General features: G+C 58.5%; 1 protein-coding gene across 8 annotated transcripts in view; it reads right to left on the bottom strand.

Annotated features, from left to right (window-relative positions):
* Positions 1-16,003, bottom strand: part of ABLIM3 (actin binding LIM protein family member 3) — a 52,759-nt gene that overhangs the window by 2,939 nt on the left and 33,817 nt on the right. For 3 of the 8 annotated variants that reach the window (XM_027901529.1, XM_027901554.1, XM_027901537.1), the window contains exons 3-17: positions 15,215-15,398; positions 14,728-14,840; positions 12,618-12,744; positions 12,420-12,513; positions 8,719-8,806; positions 7,844-7,902; positions 7,308-7,379; positions 6,774-6,929; positions 5,633-5,662; positions 5,037-5,166; positions 4,090-4,188; positions 2,657-2,707; positions 1,233-1,367; positions 915-979; positions 407-554 (exon numbers count right to left, since the gene is read on the bottom strand). In XM_027901529.1, coding sequence (XP_027757330.1) covers positions 407-554; positions 915-979; positions 1,233-1,367; positions 2,657-2,707; positions 4,090-4,188; positions 5,037-5,166; positions 5,633-5,662; positions 6,774-6,929; positions 7,308-7,379; positions 7,844-7,902; positions 8,719-8,806; positions 12,420-12,513; positions 12,618-12,744; positions 14,728-14,840; positions 15,215-15,398 — 1,551 coding nt within the window. The remainder of the gene's footprint in view (positions 1-406; positions 555-914; positions 980-1,232; positions 1,368-2,656; positions 2,708-4,089; positions 4,189-5,036; positions 5,167-5,632; positions 5,663-6,773; positions 6,930-7,307; positions 7,380-7,843; positions 7,903-8,718; positions 8,807-12,419; positions 12,514-12,617; positions 12,745-14,727; positions 14,841-15,214; positions 15,399-16,003) is intronic. The other 5 variants (XM_027901546.1, XM_027901563.1, XM_027901572.1 and 2 more) reach the window with 5 other exon arrangements.

Below are 16,003 nucleotides of genomic sequence, written 5' to 3'. Positions count from 1 at the left end.
CAGTGCAAGCAAGGCAGCCTTGGGGCTGCGCAGCAGGTCTGGGGTGCCAGGAGGTCCCAGAGGTGCCATTAGTGAGGCACACGTGCAGCCAGTCCAAACAGCTCAGAGCAACCCCTGTGTGGCTGTGCTGCCAGATTCCCAAGGGACCCTTCAGCCACCCCACAAGGCACTTTACCAGTTTGCCTGGACACCCACCGGGTGATGCTCCATCCCAGCTGGGACACAGGGAAGGGATAAAGCTCTCCAGAGAGGAAAGGAGCTTTCCGAGGCCAACTCTGTGCCAAGCACCTCTCCTCTCCCCTTCCTAGTCTCATTCTTCCCTCTCCACCCCAGCAAACTTCCCAGAGGGGCTGGGGCCATGCTGAGTGGGACAGACAGACAGACAGACAGACAGGGACATCCTTACAGCCGTTGAGGGAGCCCTCATAGCCAGTCGTGTGCAGGGCTTCTCTGCTGCTGGCCGAGCTGCGAGGGGGTGTCCAGGGGTCTGCATAGGAGTTGGACCGAGCCTTCATCTCCTCCCTCAGGATCAGCCTGCCAATGCCACTCTGGATCTGGGCAGAGGAGGGAAAGCCACCTCGCACCCCTCCTTTCCCTGCCCAGCCCTCCCTCCCTGCTGGCACACCATGACAGGGCATGGCATCTCCTGGCATGGGCTCAGCATCTCCCACCTGCTCCCCCACCCCTGAGGATGAGGTGCTTGGGTGAGGAGCCTTGGTAAGGGGGTGTGTTCCCACTCCTTCAGACCCTGGGCTGGGGGTGGCCAAGGTGGGGAGAGATGGCACAGGACAGCAGGGACAGTGGTGGCCCCTTCTTGTGTGGCAGAACTAGGCTGAGCCTCCTCCCCAAAGCCAACCAGGGGTGGTTTGCTGTTGGCTCTCCTTTGCCAGGCTGTGGTCAGGGACATCACTCACCTTGTGCATGCCCCGGTCGTACCCATCCTCCTCACCACCTGACGAGAACCTCCGGGCCCGGGGGGCTGCAACGAGACACGTGAGGGGGTCAGATGGGGCCAAAAGTGAAGGAAGGTATGGAGGAGACACTCTCAACCACACGGGAATAGTCGAGTCCCAGGGACTCCCACGATTTTGGAGGTCACTTTGGGAGGTACTTCAGCCCAACCCCACCTTTGGGTCCAGATACAACTGAGAGCAGGCTTCCCTCCAAGGAAATGGCTGGGTTTGGGGGCAGGAATGGGTTTCCTTTCTTGCAGTCCAGCAGGCATTTATTACCTTTGGGTGAGCCTTGGAAGGGCCAGTACTCTGACTCAGAGTGGTAGTATGGATCAGGGGAGTAGGCAGGGCTGTACTTGGATGACTGAGCGATGTCTTCGCTGGTTTTGCTTTTCGTGGCTGCAGAGGGGTTGTCTGCAAAAGGAGCAGGTAGAGCTATAGTGAGGGCTTGCAAAGGTCCACTCTGGGATGAAGGCAAATCCTCTTCCCTCCCCAGTGACTCATGGCTGGGACAGTCTGTAGCAGAGCCGGGAATAATCAGCTTTCAAACTGCTGACACCTCCTCAAGACAAAGGTGCTGAGGCAGATGGTGGGGACAGTGACAAGCAGAGGGGCTGTCGCTGATGTGGCTGGGAAGGGACCCAAATAGCTGAGAGCCCACAGCACCACAGGCACTGACTCCTGCATAGGGCTCACCCCAGTCGCAGTCCCACCAGTGCCACCATACCCCCTGTGCTCTCCTGTCACCTGTAAGTGAGGGAGGGGATTGAGGAAGGCTCAGTCCCAGCAGGGAAAGGGCTCTTGGGGTTACTGCCAGGGAAAGGTGGCAGTGGGCTGTGCAGGAGGGAGGGAGCAGAGGGGTGCTGGCAGGGGCTTGGCCCCCATGGCAGGGACACACACAGATTGAGCCTCAGCAGCATAGGTGAGAAACCCAGAGGGGAGTCCTGCTGCACCAGAGGCTGAGAGAGTCACAGGGGAAGGAGCACCAGGGACAGGAGGTGTAGCAGGGCCATCCCACCACCTCCAGCAGGCACAGGGGACCCAGCCAACAGCAGGTACTTACAGCAGGAGGAGCAGCCAGCAGCGGGGCAGTGGGAGTTGGGCAGGAGGGAAGGGAGAGCCCAGGGAGAGAGAGGAGACACAGTTACTGCTGGGGGGAGCTGCTGTCCTTCTACGTAGAGAAGCAAGCGGGGACAGTGCAATCCATCCCCACTGAGACACACTAAACGCCCTCCCCACCTGGCAATACCCCCCAGGCCTCTTTCACCCTGGAGCATCTATCCAGGACGGGCTGTGACTTTTCTCCAGGGCTCCATGTGAAAATACAAATTACCTTTTTCATTGCTTTTCTGAGGCTGCTCTGGCTTCTGGCCTATCAACGGCCACCCTTGTCCCCTCTACACCCCATCACAAGCTGCTTGCCCTCCCACAGCTACCCCGGTGTTGCTGATAGCCTTCTCCTCCATCCCTCATAACAGGGATGTGGTCCAAAGCTACGTCTTTCTCCCACCGGACCTTGCACTCTGCTGTCTAGGGGGGAGGCAGGAGCATCAGACCACCAAAGCCCAGTAACCAAACATCCTGTTCTGACGCCTGCCCTCATCTCCCACCCTGTCCCTGGACATGACTCAGCTGGACCGAGCCCCACACTGGTCCTGTCCCCGTGGGGACATGGGGATGGACACGCAGCAGGCAGATCGTACCGTGGCGCTTGTAGATGGGGGGCTTCCGGTAGATGTTACTCTCGCCAGCAGCTGGTGGAAGAAGAGAGAAAGAAAGGGAGGAAAGAAGGGAAGAAGGGGAAAGGGGAGGTCAGTGTGGGTGTGCCAAGAGTAGACAGGACAGAGGTCCTGTGGGAGACGCTACCCCCACAGCCACATTTCCATCACACAACCGCCTCCAGGCCCACGTGTCCCACGGGAGTGCAGCTCCAGGCCGGTGTGCCGGGCAGCAGGAGCGCGGTCCTGGGCTGCCTGTGGGCACTAGTGAGCAGAGGCCATGCAGTGAGCGCCCAGTGTCAGCATGCACGGGTGCGGCGGGCACAGCCAGAGCCGCCGGCTGCCCCTGCCAGCCGGCAGCGAGGCACCACCGCTCGCCCTGCGGCGGTTTCTCGGGGTGCCAGCACCTGGAAGAACCGCCTGCGAGCTACCTGGGGTGAGACAACATCAGCCAAAGCCTCTTTCCGCAGTAGAGAGAGAAAAGAGCGAGTTGGGAGGGAAAGCGAACTGGAGCCTGGCACCGAGAGCTACAACCCCCGCACAGGGGCCAGGCAGCAGAGCTGGCAGAGCAGGGAGGGGGCCATCCATAAACCACTGACCGGTAGCGGGAGGGCAGGGCAGGGTGGGCAGCGGGGCCAAACCCTGGCAGGGATAGGATGGGAGCTGGGGACCGTGGTGGGGAGCCTCTGGGTGTCCTCATGGTGCTGTACCAGGGCATCAGCTACGCACTGTGGAGGATATCACACTCTGGAGGAGGACGAGGGCAGTGGGAGATGCCTACAGCTCAGTGGGGTTGTCTGGGGTTCTGACCCCCCTGCATGTGCTGAAGGACGATGGGTAGCTCTGCCTGCTTCCCACCCCACTCTCCGTTTCTGCCCACTCCGTCCCCGTTCCCGTGGGCTCTTCTTGGCCGGGAGCGGGTGGTGGCCCTTACCTGGTGGCCCCCTGCAATCCCTGCAGAAGGGGAGCAGGCATCTGGCAAGCCCAGAAGACTCTGGGGGGAGGGAGCGGCGGGCCCTAGGGGGAGTATAAAATAGTCATCTGTAACGGATGGGTGTGGAAAGGCCTCCTGCAGACACGCTGGTGATCCTGGGGAGAGGCAGGGGAGGGGGCAGGCTCTCACCAGGGGACTCATCTTCGTGTGGGGAGTGGAGGAAGGTCAGGGAAGAGGGAGAAGAGGGATGTTGCAAGGATCAAGCAGACGCCGGGCGGCTCTGGGACCTCCGGGTGGTGATGGGGAGGGAGGAGGGTTCAAGCTGCAGGTCCTGTTTATGGATGGCCTCTACCAGGGGTAGATCCTGCTGCCAGCTGGCTCTAGGCAGGCGGCGGAGCTACGCATGCGACACAGCGGGGACGGCACATGCGGGCATGCCACAGACACGGCGCTTCCCCAGGGACCGGGGCGCTCCAGAGCCTACCTGGGATGTGGAAATGCTTGGGTGCTTGGTATGAGGTTGGAGTGGAGGACCTCACATCTAACTGGCTATAGTAGGGGGAGCTGCGCCCACTCTCGGTGCCTACGCGGTGCCGAGCAGAAGCAGCCGTAAGTGACCGAGAGAGAGAACAAGAGGCAGAAGAAAATGGGTGTTAAATGCAGCGGTGTTAGAAGAGCAGGGGCGACCCATGTGGCGGAGGTGAGAGGGACGTGAGCCGGGCCGTGATCCAGGATGGGGAGTGATGGTGCAGGGGGAGATTTCCCGCATCTCCGGAGGAAGATGGGATGCAGAGGAAACCCCGCGTGCAGGTGCTGGTACAGGACAGCCAGCTGCCCCATCGCTGGTGACAGGAAAGCCGAGCGTGCTGCAGAGACAAACGGTGACACGCTTGGCGGTGAAGCGCTGGGGTTTGCAGGACCTCCGGACTTACTGACCTCAGGTTTTCCCAGTCGTTCCTCCCCAGCTCCAAAGGACAGGAGACATGGCACAGGCACGCTCTGCTTCCCCCCGACATGCTCCGGGGTGTGCGTGCATGCACGAGTGCGTGTGTAAGGACCTCCCTTACAGCACTGGCTGGGCACAAGCACTCTCGTGCACACCCCTCTCACAGCTACCACGACAGCTGAAGGGCTCTTCACCAGACCTGGAAGTCACCTGCCTCCCCACCCCTATCCTCCATAAGCCCCAGCTCAGGTCTGAGCCACAAAGCCTTCTAAGCCTCTCCTTGCTGCTCGCAAGACAAGAGTCGGGGGAACCAGAGGATGCCCAGAGCAGAGTTGGTCACTGCCTCCCTGATGGACAACCCCCCCAGGCCTCCTGTCTGCTTGCCAGAGGAGAGACCACAGAAGTCTCAGGGACATTTTGGTGATCCCCACTCCACCTGGGGGTCTGAGCTTAGCTCAGCCTGGGGTTGCAGCTGAAATCCTCACCTGAGCGGTAGAAGTGGTGGGGGGACCTGGGGATGGTGGGGGACATGCCCTGGCGGCTGTAGGTGGGGGAGTCGATGTAGCCAGGACTGGAGGCTCGCCTCTGCCGTGTGTCAAAGCTCTCATAGATGTCCTGGGGATGGGGAAGGTGTGGAGAGAGTGGTGTTAGAGCTGGCAGGAGGTGTCCTATGGATGGGAATCCCTGCGCCTGGGGCAGCCCGGGAGAGTGATAATAGGGGCAGTGCATGTCCTGGCTGGAGGGGGTCCCCACCCTGCTCTGCCTCCCCTGCTGCCAAAGCACAGGCAGCAAAGCCCAGAGTTTGAGGTCAGGTGACAGTGTCCAGCCAGAGGCTTTTTGCCTGGAGATCGTCTCCTTCCCCTGTGCTTGGTTCTGCACCCTGAGTCCATTCTGCCAGGGAGGGATTGCACCCTATTCTCCTCAGGGACTGAAGGACAGGACTCTCCTGGACAGGGATCCCACCCTGGGGCAGCCAACAGCTGTGGGGGGATGATCAGCAGAGCCCCAGCTGTCCCTGGGCAGAGGGACATCCTGCAGCAGCAGCAGGTGACAGACCCCCCAGTGCCCATGGGGGCATTACCTGTGAGTATGGGGAGAGGGTCCCCAGGGACTGGAGGCAGCAGGAAGCAAAGTGGGAAGGAAAAGAGAGAGAGAGAGAGAGAGAGACAGCACATGGTTAAGAGGACCAGTGACAGACCAGGATCCCACAGCAGCTCATTTTCTCCAAGTTACAGCTGTCAGGCAGTTAGGGTGGCTGGTGGTACAGGACACTGGGCAGGGAGTCCCTGGCCAAGATGGAAACTAGCATGAGGAAGCAGCAGCCTGCACCCCTTCTCAGAGACCTCAGTGTGGCAGCTGCAAGGGGGAAGGCAGCTGCTGGCCCCTGGGTGCTCCACAGTGGGCCATGGCCATGCTGCCTGCACCATGCTTGTGGGGGCTGGAGGAAGCCAGGCGTGGGACAAAACCTTGGGGCTGGGGATGTAAGAGATGCTCCTCCTGCTGGCCATCACCAACTCTTCTTCCAAGACTACCTCAGATGCCCCATCTCTGTGTGAGCTTTTCAGACCTTCTTCTTCCATGGACTTACTGAACTCATCCAGCAGTCCCAGCCTGCCTGGGCAGGCAGGACAGTCCCATGCCATGTGCTGCTCAGGCACCATCTCATCACACTCTTGTGGAATCGCACTGACCAAGCCCCTTCCCCTGCCTGCAGGACCAGCACCAAACAGGGCAGCCCTGCTGTGCTCCAGGGGTGCTGTGCTGTGCTGGGTGGACAGGAGGATTGTGTGCCAGGGGCCGGGCTCTGGGCTGAGCCTGGGGATTGTCTGTCCCTCCAGCCTGGAGGGATGCACATGTGCTGCTGTGTGACCTCCTCCTCCCCTGCTGTGGGCTGTGATGGGCTCCTCCCCTGCCACATCACTCCTCCCACGCAGCGCTATCCCTGCAGCCGGGTCTGTGACTGGTAAGGTCACTGGTGACTGGTAAGGTCACTGGTTTCTCTCTTACTCTACAGCAGCAGCATCCACGTTTTATTTTCATTTTATTTTATTTTCAGCCCAGGCCCTCTTCCTGGTGGCAATGAGCCTCCAGGAGGGATCCTACCCCCACGCCTGCCTCCCTGCAGTATTCCCACTGGAGTGAGTGAACCCGCACACAATTCTCCCCCGAACTGGGGCCTGTTCCCTGTGCATCCCAGCACTGGGCATATCAACACTCAGTACCTCCCCATAGCTATATCTCTCCAGTGTCTCATCCGACGTGTATCTGTGATAGGGCTCGTAGGAAATGAGGTCAGGACGCTGCACTTCATAGATGGCTTTAATCTTGGGAAGAGCTGCCAGGTCTTTGTAATTAAGGATCTCATTATCCACTTTAGCCTAGGGAGAGGGAGAGACAGAGACAGAGAGACGGAAAGGAAGAGGAAGAGAGAAGGAAGGGAAGGCTGGAACGCACAGTGTGGAGCAGGCAGAGCCCACCGTCACCCCAGCAGCAGGAAGAGGTAAGAGGAGATGCCTGAGAGGCAGCAGTGGGTAGGGGCAGAGGAGCTGGGAGGGTAGGACTGTGCCCCTCCGAGTGCTCCTGATCTGTGCCAGCTGCACTGGTGGCACAGCACACTGGGGCAAGGGGACACGGATCGTCCATGCTGTCCCCAAATGCTGGGCTTGTCCCTGGGGGACACCTCACACTGAAGAGCAGCTCTGGAAACTGCTGATCCCCTCCTCAGGGCCCTGGATGAGGGGCAGAGCTGTACTTACGCAGATGACACGGTTCGGGGAGCCAATGCTGGAACCAGGAGGGGAGATGGAGGTTTCCGACGTCCTTCTGTGCTGTGGAGGCAGAAAGGTGGAGGGCAGGTGAGAGCATGGCAAGGAGGGACCCCTGAGCAGGCACATGCTGGGTACAGAAGCCAAATAGTTGGTTTGGGGGCAAAATTTCACTGAAGGTCCAGTTTCTCTGCACTTTCACCTGCTGGCTGCCTGTGTCCACGGCTGTTCAGGCTGCCCTGCATCCAGCTCTCAGGGACACATCTAGAGTGGCCTGGCAAGACTCCGCAGACAGCTGTTCCCATGACCAGTCAGGTGCAGAGATGGGGGTGGGCACTGAGGGAACTGCTGTGCCCCCTCCCCAGGCAGGTGTCCATTAATAGCCATGGCCACCCACCATCCTCTGGGCAGCCTTGGGAAGCCAATCCAAGCCTGGACACTGCCACAGCAGTTCCCCTCCTGAAGGGACCTGGGGGCATCACCTGGGATGTGCCACCTCTTAAGATGCCCCTCGCCCTGCTGCCTACCTTCAGCTTCTTCTCTGCTCTGGCTGCCTGCTTGCAGATGGGATGCCACACTTCAGAGCCTGCAATGCAGCAAAGGGAAAGTGTTTCAGCTCCACACACTGCTCACCCCGACTGCCAGGGATCATCCAGGTCCCCCTGCCATGGGAGAATCCCATCCTGTCCCTGCCATCTCCAGCAGTGCCATAGGAACACACCTGGTGGGAAGCCGCAAGGCACTGGGGACTGTGTGTCTGTACTAAGGAATGAAACAGCTCCCAAGCACTGAGGAGTAGTGGCCAAACCTACTAAACTGTGACAGGCAAGCAGGGGTTACTGAGAGAAAACAAGCCCTCCCTCTGCGCTGGAAACAGCCCCTAAAACAGGTCTAAGGGGATAAGCTCCTGCCAAAACCAAACCCAAACCATCCATCTGTGCTGAGTGAAAGCCTTACCCCTCCAGTGCTGCTTGCCAGCTAACCTGGACTGGGGGAGCTGAGGATGGACCACCCTCCCCTGGGGCTGGGTAGAGCAGGGAGGCAGGCACCCTGCACCCATTCCAGGCTCTGTGCACTGGGAGAAGGCCATGGACACATCCAGGCATGCCCAGCAGTGCTCCCTAGCTGTGCAGGGAACAGAAAGCTTCTGACGAGGAACAGTCTCCTCCAGCTCAGCAGCAGGGAAGGTTTCACGGAGAGAAATGATTGCCACCCTAACCAGGAAGAGTGCAGGTGCTGGGGAGCAGTGGAGGTGGGGGGTGGTCTCTGGCACTGCTGCACAAAGAGGCCCTTTCAGCGCCATAAGGACCCAAACCCCAAAGTCCCCCCAGCCAGGACACCCACACACAGCCATGCTGGTCCACACCCCGACACAGGGCAGGGGGTCCCTCCTCACCCCTACCTGTGAGGTACATCTCCTCTCCTTCTGTGAACATCTGGTGGCAGCGGACACATCTGGCACAGGTGGGGTGGTAGTGCTTCCCTCCTGCCTGCAAAGGTGAGCAGAGAACAGGGACCCCTGAGCAAGGCAGGACATGGTGACCTGCTCATGTCCCTGAGCCCTCACTGCTGCAGACAGTGACAAGGTGAATGGGACAAAACTGCCCGTGGTGGCCTCAGAGACCTTCACATCACACAGCGAAAACCAGAGATCACTTCATTGTGAGTGTTTCTGATCTGCTGGACTACGAGTCAGACCGTGAATTTTCTGATCTTGAGATTTCCAACATACAGGAAAGCAGGACCAGGAGGTCCCAAGCCCCCAGGGAAGGTACCTTACAAACCCTACTCAATCATCCCTACACTCTGCAAATAGCCAAGACCCTCTGCAGCAGCACTCAGCTAAGCAGCCGTGCTTTGCACCAGCTCTTCCTCTACTTCCTCTTCGGAAAAAAACAGCAAATTTGGCCCAGGATGTCACAACAGGGAAGCAGTAAAGGGAGAAGGACTCCAAAGATAAACCTCGCAAAGCAAAGGTTTCTTCTTGCTGCCAGACCCTCCCTGGCTACCACTAACAGCTCCTCTCCCTAAAGATACTTTTCTCCTTTGGTGGAGCAATGCCTAAACTTCAGTGCTAGTCACATGCTCTTCCCCAGCTGAGAGGAAGCTGGGCTGCTCCTTTTGCTCTTTGACAGCTTAAATTGGGAGCTTGCTCCCTCTCAAAGTGTCTCCTAGCATTTCAATTATAGGCTCGCTTTCTGGGCTGGGAGCCCAGAAAAGAACTTTTTACTCCCATAATAATCTAAGAGAAGAAGAAGAAGAATTGAAGGTGGCAGAGGGAAGATGAGGCTCTCGTTGACAAAGAAGGGGGGTTATGACAGAGGGGGCTGGAGCCAGTTTGAAACAGGGAGGATCAACAGGGATGCAAGGATAACTGAGAACCTGCCCGTGGGTTGCCCATAGAAATCAGCCTGGAATTAGTGTCCTTGGGGTGCAAATGGCAGCCAGTGGCCTTCCTCCTCCAGTTTATAACAAAAATGAGTGGAAGGTTTCAGTGCAGGCAGGAGAAATGAGTTTGGGCCCCTCTTCCTTTCCTCCTTCCCCCATCCCTCTCTGAATCTGGGAATGGTTTAGTGCTCTTGGACTCTGTCAATATCCTCAACAGCTTGCTGTGCTGACAGCAAGGAAAAAACCCCATATGTATCCATCTTTTCCTATCTGCTGTCACAGGTCAGACTGTGCTAAAAGGGGATGCTTTACAGATCAGGATGTGGGTGTTCAAGGCCAGGTTGGATGGGTCTAGTGGAAGGTGTCCCTGCCCATGGCAGGGTGTTGGAATGAGATGAGCTTTCAGGTCTCTTCAACATAAATCATTCTATGATTCTAAGATGCCATGAGGAGGGAGACTGACTGTGAGAGCTCCTCTGTGGTATGTACCAGCCCAGTCCCAACTTGCTTGTCATCACAGGTCTCTCCAAAAGCCACCCAACATCCCAACACCCAGCACTCCTCCTGAGCAGCAACTCTCCAAACCATGCACAGTTCTGTATTGTTTAATGTTACAGCTTGTACAAGGCTGGTAGAGGCTGCAAGGGAAGAGAACTGCTTGTTATCACTTGGGTCCCTTAAAGACTCATTAATCATCCAAGCCTGGCTGCACTGCTTGGAGCAGTTGGGAATGCCTGAAGGCTGCTGGGATAGCATGAGAAGCCTCCTTAATGCCTAAAATTATTTAAAGGCACCCTTTCCATTTAACACTCTGACAGAAAAGACAATTAAAGCCTCTGGATTCAGAGATGATTCAATACTGTGAGCAGGCACATACCAGAGAGGGCAGGGTGAGTGCGCTGCATGGCCCCTGAGCCTGGAACAGATGCCCCATCCCTGGAAGTGTTCAAGGTCAGGTTGGGCGGGGCTTGGAGCAACCTGGGATAATGCAAGGTGTCCCTGCCCACGTCAGGGGGTTGGAATGAGATGATCTTTAAGGTCCCTTCCAACCCAAACCATTCTATGATTCTATGACAGGGGTCTCAGGTCCCCTCTGACTCCTCTCACCCCCTTCACACACTGAACATCCCGTACCTTGTAACACCCACCCTGTACCACACACCCCTGTACCACACACTGCACTTCTGGGTGGCTGAGGGTGCTCTATCCCAGCACGGGGCTATCAGGGACCAGACTTCCCAGGGGAGAAGCAGCAGGGATTTGATCTCCGGGGAGCCTCTGGCTTTGTTCTGTTCCGTTCAGACATTTGCTGATGAAGTGACCTCGTGATGGGCAGCCAGCCCCTGGCAGCTGCCGCAGTGCTGAGCTCATGCTCCCAGCAGCCAGTGCTAGGACTCAGTGCTGGGAGTCAGCAGAAAGCCTTCCCAGGCAGAGGCAGCCCCCCAGAGAGGGGGAAGTTGCTGAAAGGTTCCTGGCAACTGGTCCCAGCTTCAGAGAGGCTCCTTGGAAGGCTGGGTGTTCCCAGGCCAGTCCAGCCGGCAGGACCAGAGAGGGTGATGGTTTCTTGGTAGGCTATGAGTGAAACAGGCTGTAGACGTCCTGGAACAACCCTCAGCAGGCTAGAGACCTGCACAGTCAGTCACCCAGCCCACAGCACCTGTTGCATGGCTCATTGTGGAGCCACAGTACCTCTGATTTTGGGATACAGCTTCCTATTGCTGTGATCTGGGGATGACAGAGATGTGGGAGCCCTTCCCCCCTGCTCAGCTGTGCAGAAGGAGAGGTCTCTGGAGTGACTGAGAATGCTTTCAGCACTGCTGCCTCTGTGCCACCACAGCCTGGCTCAGTAGTATCATCAAGGGGTCTAAAAATCACAACAGGCTTCCCTCTGACATCTTTCTCTGTGCCTCCTGAGCCTTTGAGTTACCCTCAGACTGGGATTTTTTTCCCCCTGCATACACTGGGGTATAAACAGAAAGCATAACAGGACATGCCACTTCCAGGAGCAGGAGCCACAGGCAGGAGTGACCACCAGGCTGCCAGGAAGGACCAGCCCTGATGGACCTCTCTGCCCCTTCCCAACAGCAACCCTCACTCCCCTCACTGGATGTGCAGCCACCTTGCTGTGGGAGCCCTGTGGAATCCCTGCATCCCTCTGTGGCTCTGCCAGAGCAGGTCCTACTGCCCAGCAATGCGATGAGCAAATCCCCCTCTGATCTGGACCACTGAAGAAGACCCCCTGCTCTGATTGCTGCCTTGCAAAGGAGTGTGCCATGGGGACTGCTGCCCATGGGTAGGGTGCTGCAGCCCCTCATCCAGGCTCTGCAGTGGGCAGCTCTGCTGGATATGTTACCAAGGCAACAGGCAGGCTGCCGGCACATGGATGGGCTCAGAAGGCAGGCTGGGGTGAGTGTGCTGGGGACATCCAGAGCCAGGCATGGCAGCAGCTGTTTAAGGTTAATGTCCCCACATCTTGGGCTCCAGACATGTCCCAGCACATCCAGCCCACTCTGGCTGTTTCCAGAGCCACCTCTCCAAAGCTCTGGTTCTCCTTCCCCACTAAGGCTGTGTCCACACACCTGCTGCAGGAAGAGCTGTGGCTCCCAGAGACGGAGGGTACCATGACACAGGGGCAGGATGAGGCAACTCCCACACCTCCCCAAGGCAAATCGCTACTACAGACCGGGCTGGGGCAGCTGTGGCCACAGGACTCACCTCCAGGACCCGGCCACTGATGTACCGGTCACAGGTCTCGCACTTGATGCCGAACTGGGCGTGGTAGTCAGACTCACAGTATGGGATGCCATCCCTGTGGGAGAGGGAGGAGAAGGGGGTGAGCAGCAGGTGAGTGGACAGCCCCTCACTGCACCCCCAGCTCCTCGGGGCACAGCCTGGCAGGAAGGTGGCACTCACTTGCTGATGTACTCGCCAGTGAGGATGATCCCGCACGTTTGGCACTTGAAGCAGCTGACGTGCCACTGCTTCTCCAGGGCCAGGAGGGACTGGCCTTGCTTGATCTCCTCCTTGCAGCCAGCACAGTCTGGGGAGACAAAAGGGTGGGGGGAGTGTGGCACCACGGCAGCACAGCAGGAACACCCACATCTGCTGGCCCACACCAAGGCACCCCCCCAGTCATCTAACCTGGCACACCCCTCACACCCAGAGGACAGCCCTGCCCAGAGGACTTTTCTAGGGATGACGCTGTTATAAACACCCAGCTCCTGAGATCACTCCAGAGGCAGCCTCTTGGGGATCATTTCTTTATGGAAATATGCCACCTCTGCTTGTTCCCAGCACAGGAACCAGGAGGAAGGCTGGAGCTGGGACCTCTGCGGTACTGCTGTCACCCAGCCACCCCAGCCACGCACCCGCCACAGCACAGAGCTGGGTCTCCCCATTGGGTGACAAGTTTGAGCCAGGGCCAAGGGGGCTATGCTGTCCTGGCAGGTCCCCAGGAGCTCCCTGGAGGCAGGAGCAGTGGGAAGTGTCCGGCAGTGAGAGCAGCAGAGGAAGGGCTGTGCTCTCCAGCAGCCACGTCCGGCCCTGCCGCAGTATTTACGAGACTCCCTTCCTTCCCTGCTTCCCCTGGCTCCCATCAAGGCTGGGAGCAGGAAGCACATGGGCCTCGGACCCCTGACCTTGACTCTTCCCTGTCCTCTTCTCCCCCTGGGCAGCAGGTCTGCCTGGATGGGGTTTCTCCTTAACCCCCTCCCTGCCATGGCACCGCACAGGCAGCGGGAGCAGACAGGCTGTTCCACTCAGCCCCTCCCAAGCTACTCTGTGCCAGGTCCCTGCCCACTGGACAAAGCTAAGGGGGGAGAATTTGTGACCCCTAGAAAAAAGCAGGCTGAGCCATTTTGTCTCTCTGGTTTGAAGTTGCTTGCAGGATTGGAGCTGCAGGGAGGGAGAGGCTCAGCATCTTCCTCCTAGAGATGTCATCCCTGCAGAGTGCACCAGCACGGGCTCCAGTCCACATACCTCCCTCCTGGGTGGCACTGCCAGGGCCACTGGGGCTGTGAGGGACACATGCAGGAGGCAGGCTACATCTGCATGCAGCTGTCCATGAATAAAGCATGGTGCCCTCAGGCAACCCCGCTCCACAGGCCGGGGAGGAGCACTGGCAGGAAGGAGATGGGAAGGGAGAGGAAAGCGAGAAGCAGAGCATGTGGCTGCCCTGCCCCTGGCCCCTGCTACAGGACACAGTGGCTGCTGTGGGACAGGCACAGCCTGGCTTTAGGCAGCTCAGGGTGTGATGGAGGAAGGTGGAGGAATCCCTGTGCTCTGGCTGAGTCTCATTTGATCCCTGCCATATCCCTTAACTCCATCAGGGCCATGGGGAGAGCTGGGGGGAGGTGACTTAAGGGGGGAGCACCAACTTGTAAGTCAACCCACTCAGCCATCAGCAGTGCCTCCATGGTGATGGGGTGGCACCACAGTCCTGGTTCTGGACTGCAGGACTCTGCTTCAGGCACCAGGGCTTGCCAAGCATAGCATGAAGGGAAGGTAATCCCAACTGGAGCTCAAAAGCTAGGCCAAATCCACCCAAAATAGCTTGTCCACTGCTGCAGCTGCATCTTAGCAGGGGTTTATCATGGCAAGGGGATGAATGTAAAAAGTCTTTCAGTACTTGCAAAGACAGCAAGGAATGCCAGCGCTAGGACAGCCAGGTGAGTAGTCCCAGGGTCTGCACTTGGACACAGACCTTGGTGCAGCTGAACACAAAGCAACTGACTCAGAGCAAACCCAGCTCCAAAACCTCCCCATGACCTCAGGCAGTGCCCGACAGGGCGGTGGCACCTGCCCAGGTCACAAACAGGGCAAGGGAGTTTCCGAAACCAGCAGTGACCTGCAATCCCGGGTGGAGCCACAGGACTACCCTGTTCCTCCTCCTCTGAAACCTGTGAACGCCTGTGGCTTGTGCAGTGCTGCACACTGGTCCCTAAGCCTGTCCTGTCACTATCCCCAAGCATTGTCCATGGGCATGAGGTCCCTCCACCACGTAACAGGAGAGCAGTCAACTTACGGCTCGGCCCATGGATCTTGATGGGTTTGGTGCTGATGAGAGTGTGGGAGCAGTTTTGGCAGACGCAGTCCTTCCCGCTGAACGTGACCTTGTCTCCGATGGGGAACGGCTTCCTGTGGCCAAGGAGAGGAGGGGAGGTGTGAGCTGCTCATTCCCCTGCATGCAGTGCTTGGGGCTGTCCAGGAGCTCCCGCCAGAGGGGCCAGCAGCCCCCTCGGTGCCAGGGAGCAGAGGGGCTCCAGGCAAGGGCTACAAGGGTGCACATGTGCTGGGGTGGGAGGACCAAGGAAGGTCTCCAGGCTGCAAAGAGAATGGTTGGAACCATTTCATTGCCTCCCAAGGGTTTCCACTGAAAGAACACTGAGGAAGAGCCTGCTGTGGTGTTGAGTGGGGCACAAGGGGCTGCAGGCTAACCTGGTGCACCAGCCAGGAGCCGCTCAGGGCTTCTCCAGGGGGTCATGAACCCCTTGGTGATGATTTCCACTCACCTGCAGGTGCTGCAGACAAAGCACTTGGGGTGGTAGGTCCTCCCCAGGGCAGAGATGACCTCTCCAGTGATGAAGTCCCCACAGCTGTCGCAGCGGGTCCCGTAGAGCTGCTGGTAGTCGTGGGTGCAGATGTACTCCTGGTTCTTAAAGAAGAAGCCCGACTGTGCCAGGTCGCAGCCGCACACTGGAGGGGAGGACACGCACCCGTCACAGGGACAGTGGGCAGGTCCAGCCCAGGATCCCTGAGCCCACCTCTGCTGCCTCTCCAGCAGCAGTCCCAGGGCATCCCTGGGGGCACAGTTTCCTGCAGGTATCTCACAGGGTTTCCCTTCCCACCAGAGGGCTGGGGCCTTCTCCCAACACCACAAGATGTCAGTGTTGGGCTGTGGCGGGTGCAGGATGGTGCTGCCCGGACAGCAGGGCTGGGCGCTCCCAGAGGAAATCCCAGTGATGGGAGGGAACCTCTGCAGCCCCCCCTGCACCAGGAACAAACAGCCTGGCAGGGCCAGTGGCATCCCCTCCTGGACCCACTGCACCTGGCTGAGCCTCAGCCCCTCCATTTGACATTCTCATTCTATCAGGAAGCTGAAAACAGGACGAGCAAAGAGTTGGGAATGCCCTAGGGACAACTAGGGAAAGGTCTTCTCCATGCCCTGGGGCATGGCTGCCTCTGTGATGAGCCATCTCCACCCCCTGGCCTGGACGTGAAGCTGTGCCCTAATGGGAAGAGGTCCTGTGACACACTGGGGTTGGAGCTCTCAGTGCTTGTTTTTCCATAGATGTCCAGCC

The sequence above is a fragment of the Empidonax traillii genome, unplaced genomic scaffold (assembly GCF_003031625.1).
Source record: "Empidonax traillii isolate 1590-97213 ecotype Southwest subspecies unplaced genomic scaffold, ASM303162v1 scaffold22:size5013007, whole genome shotgun sequence".
Classification (NCBI taxonomy): domain Eukaryota; kingdom Metazoa; phylum Chordata; class Aves; order Passeriformes; family Tyrannidae; genus Empidonax; species Empidonax traillii.
This window is presented reverse-complemented; position numbering and strand designations above follow the sequence as displayed.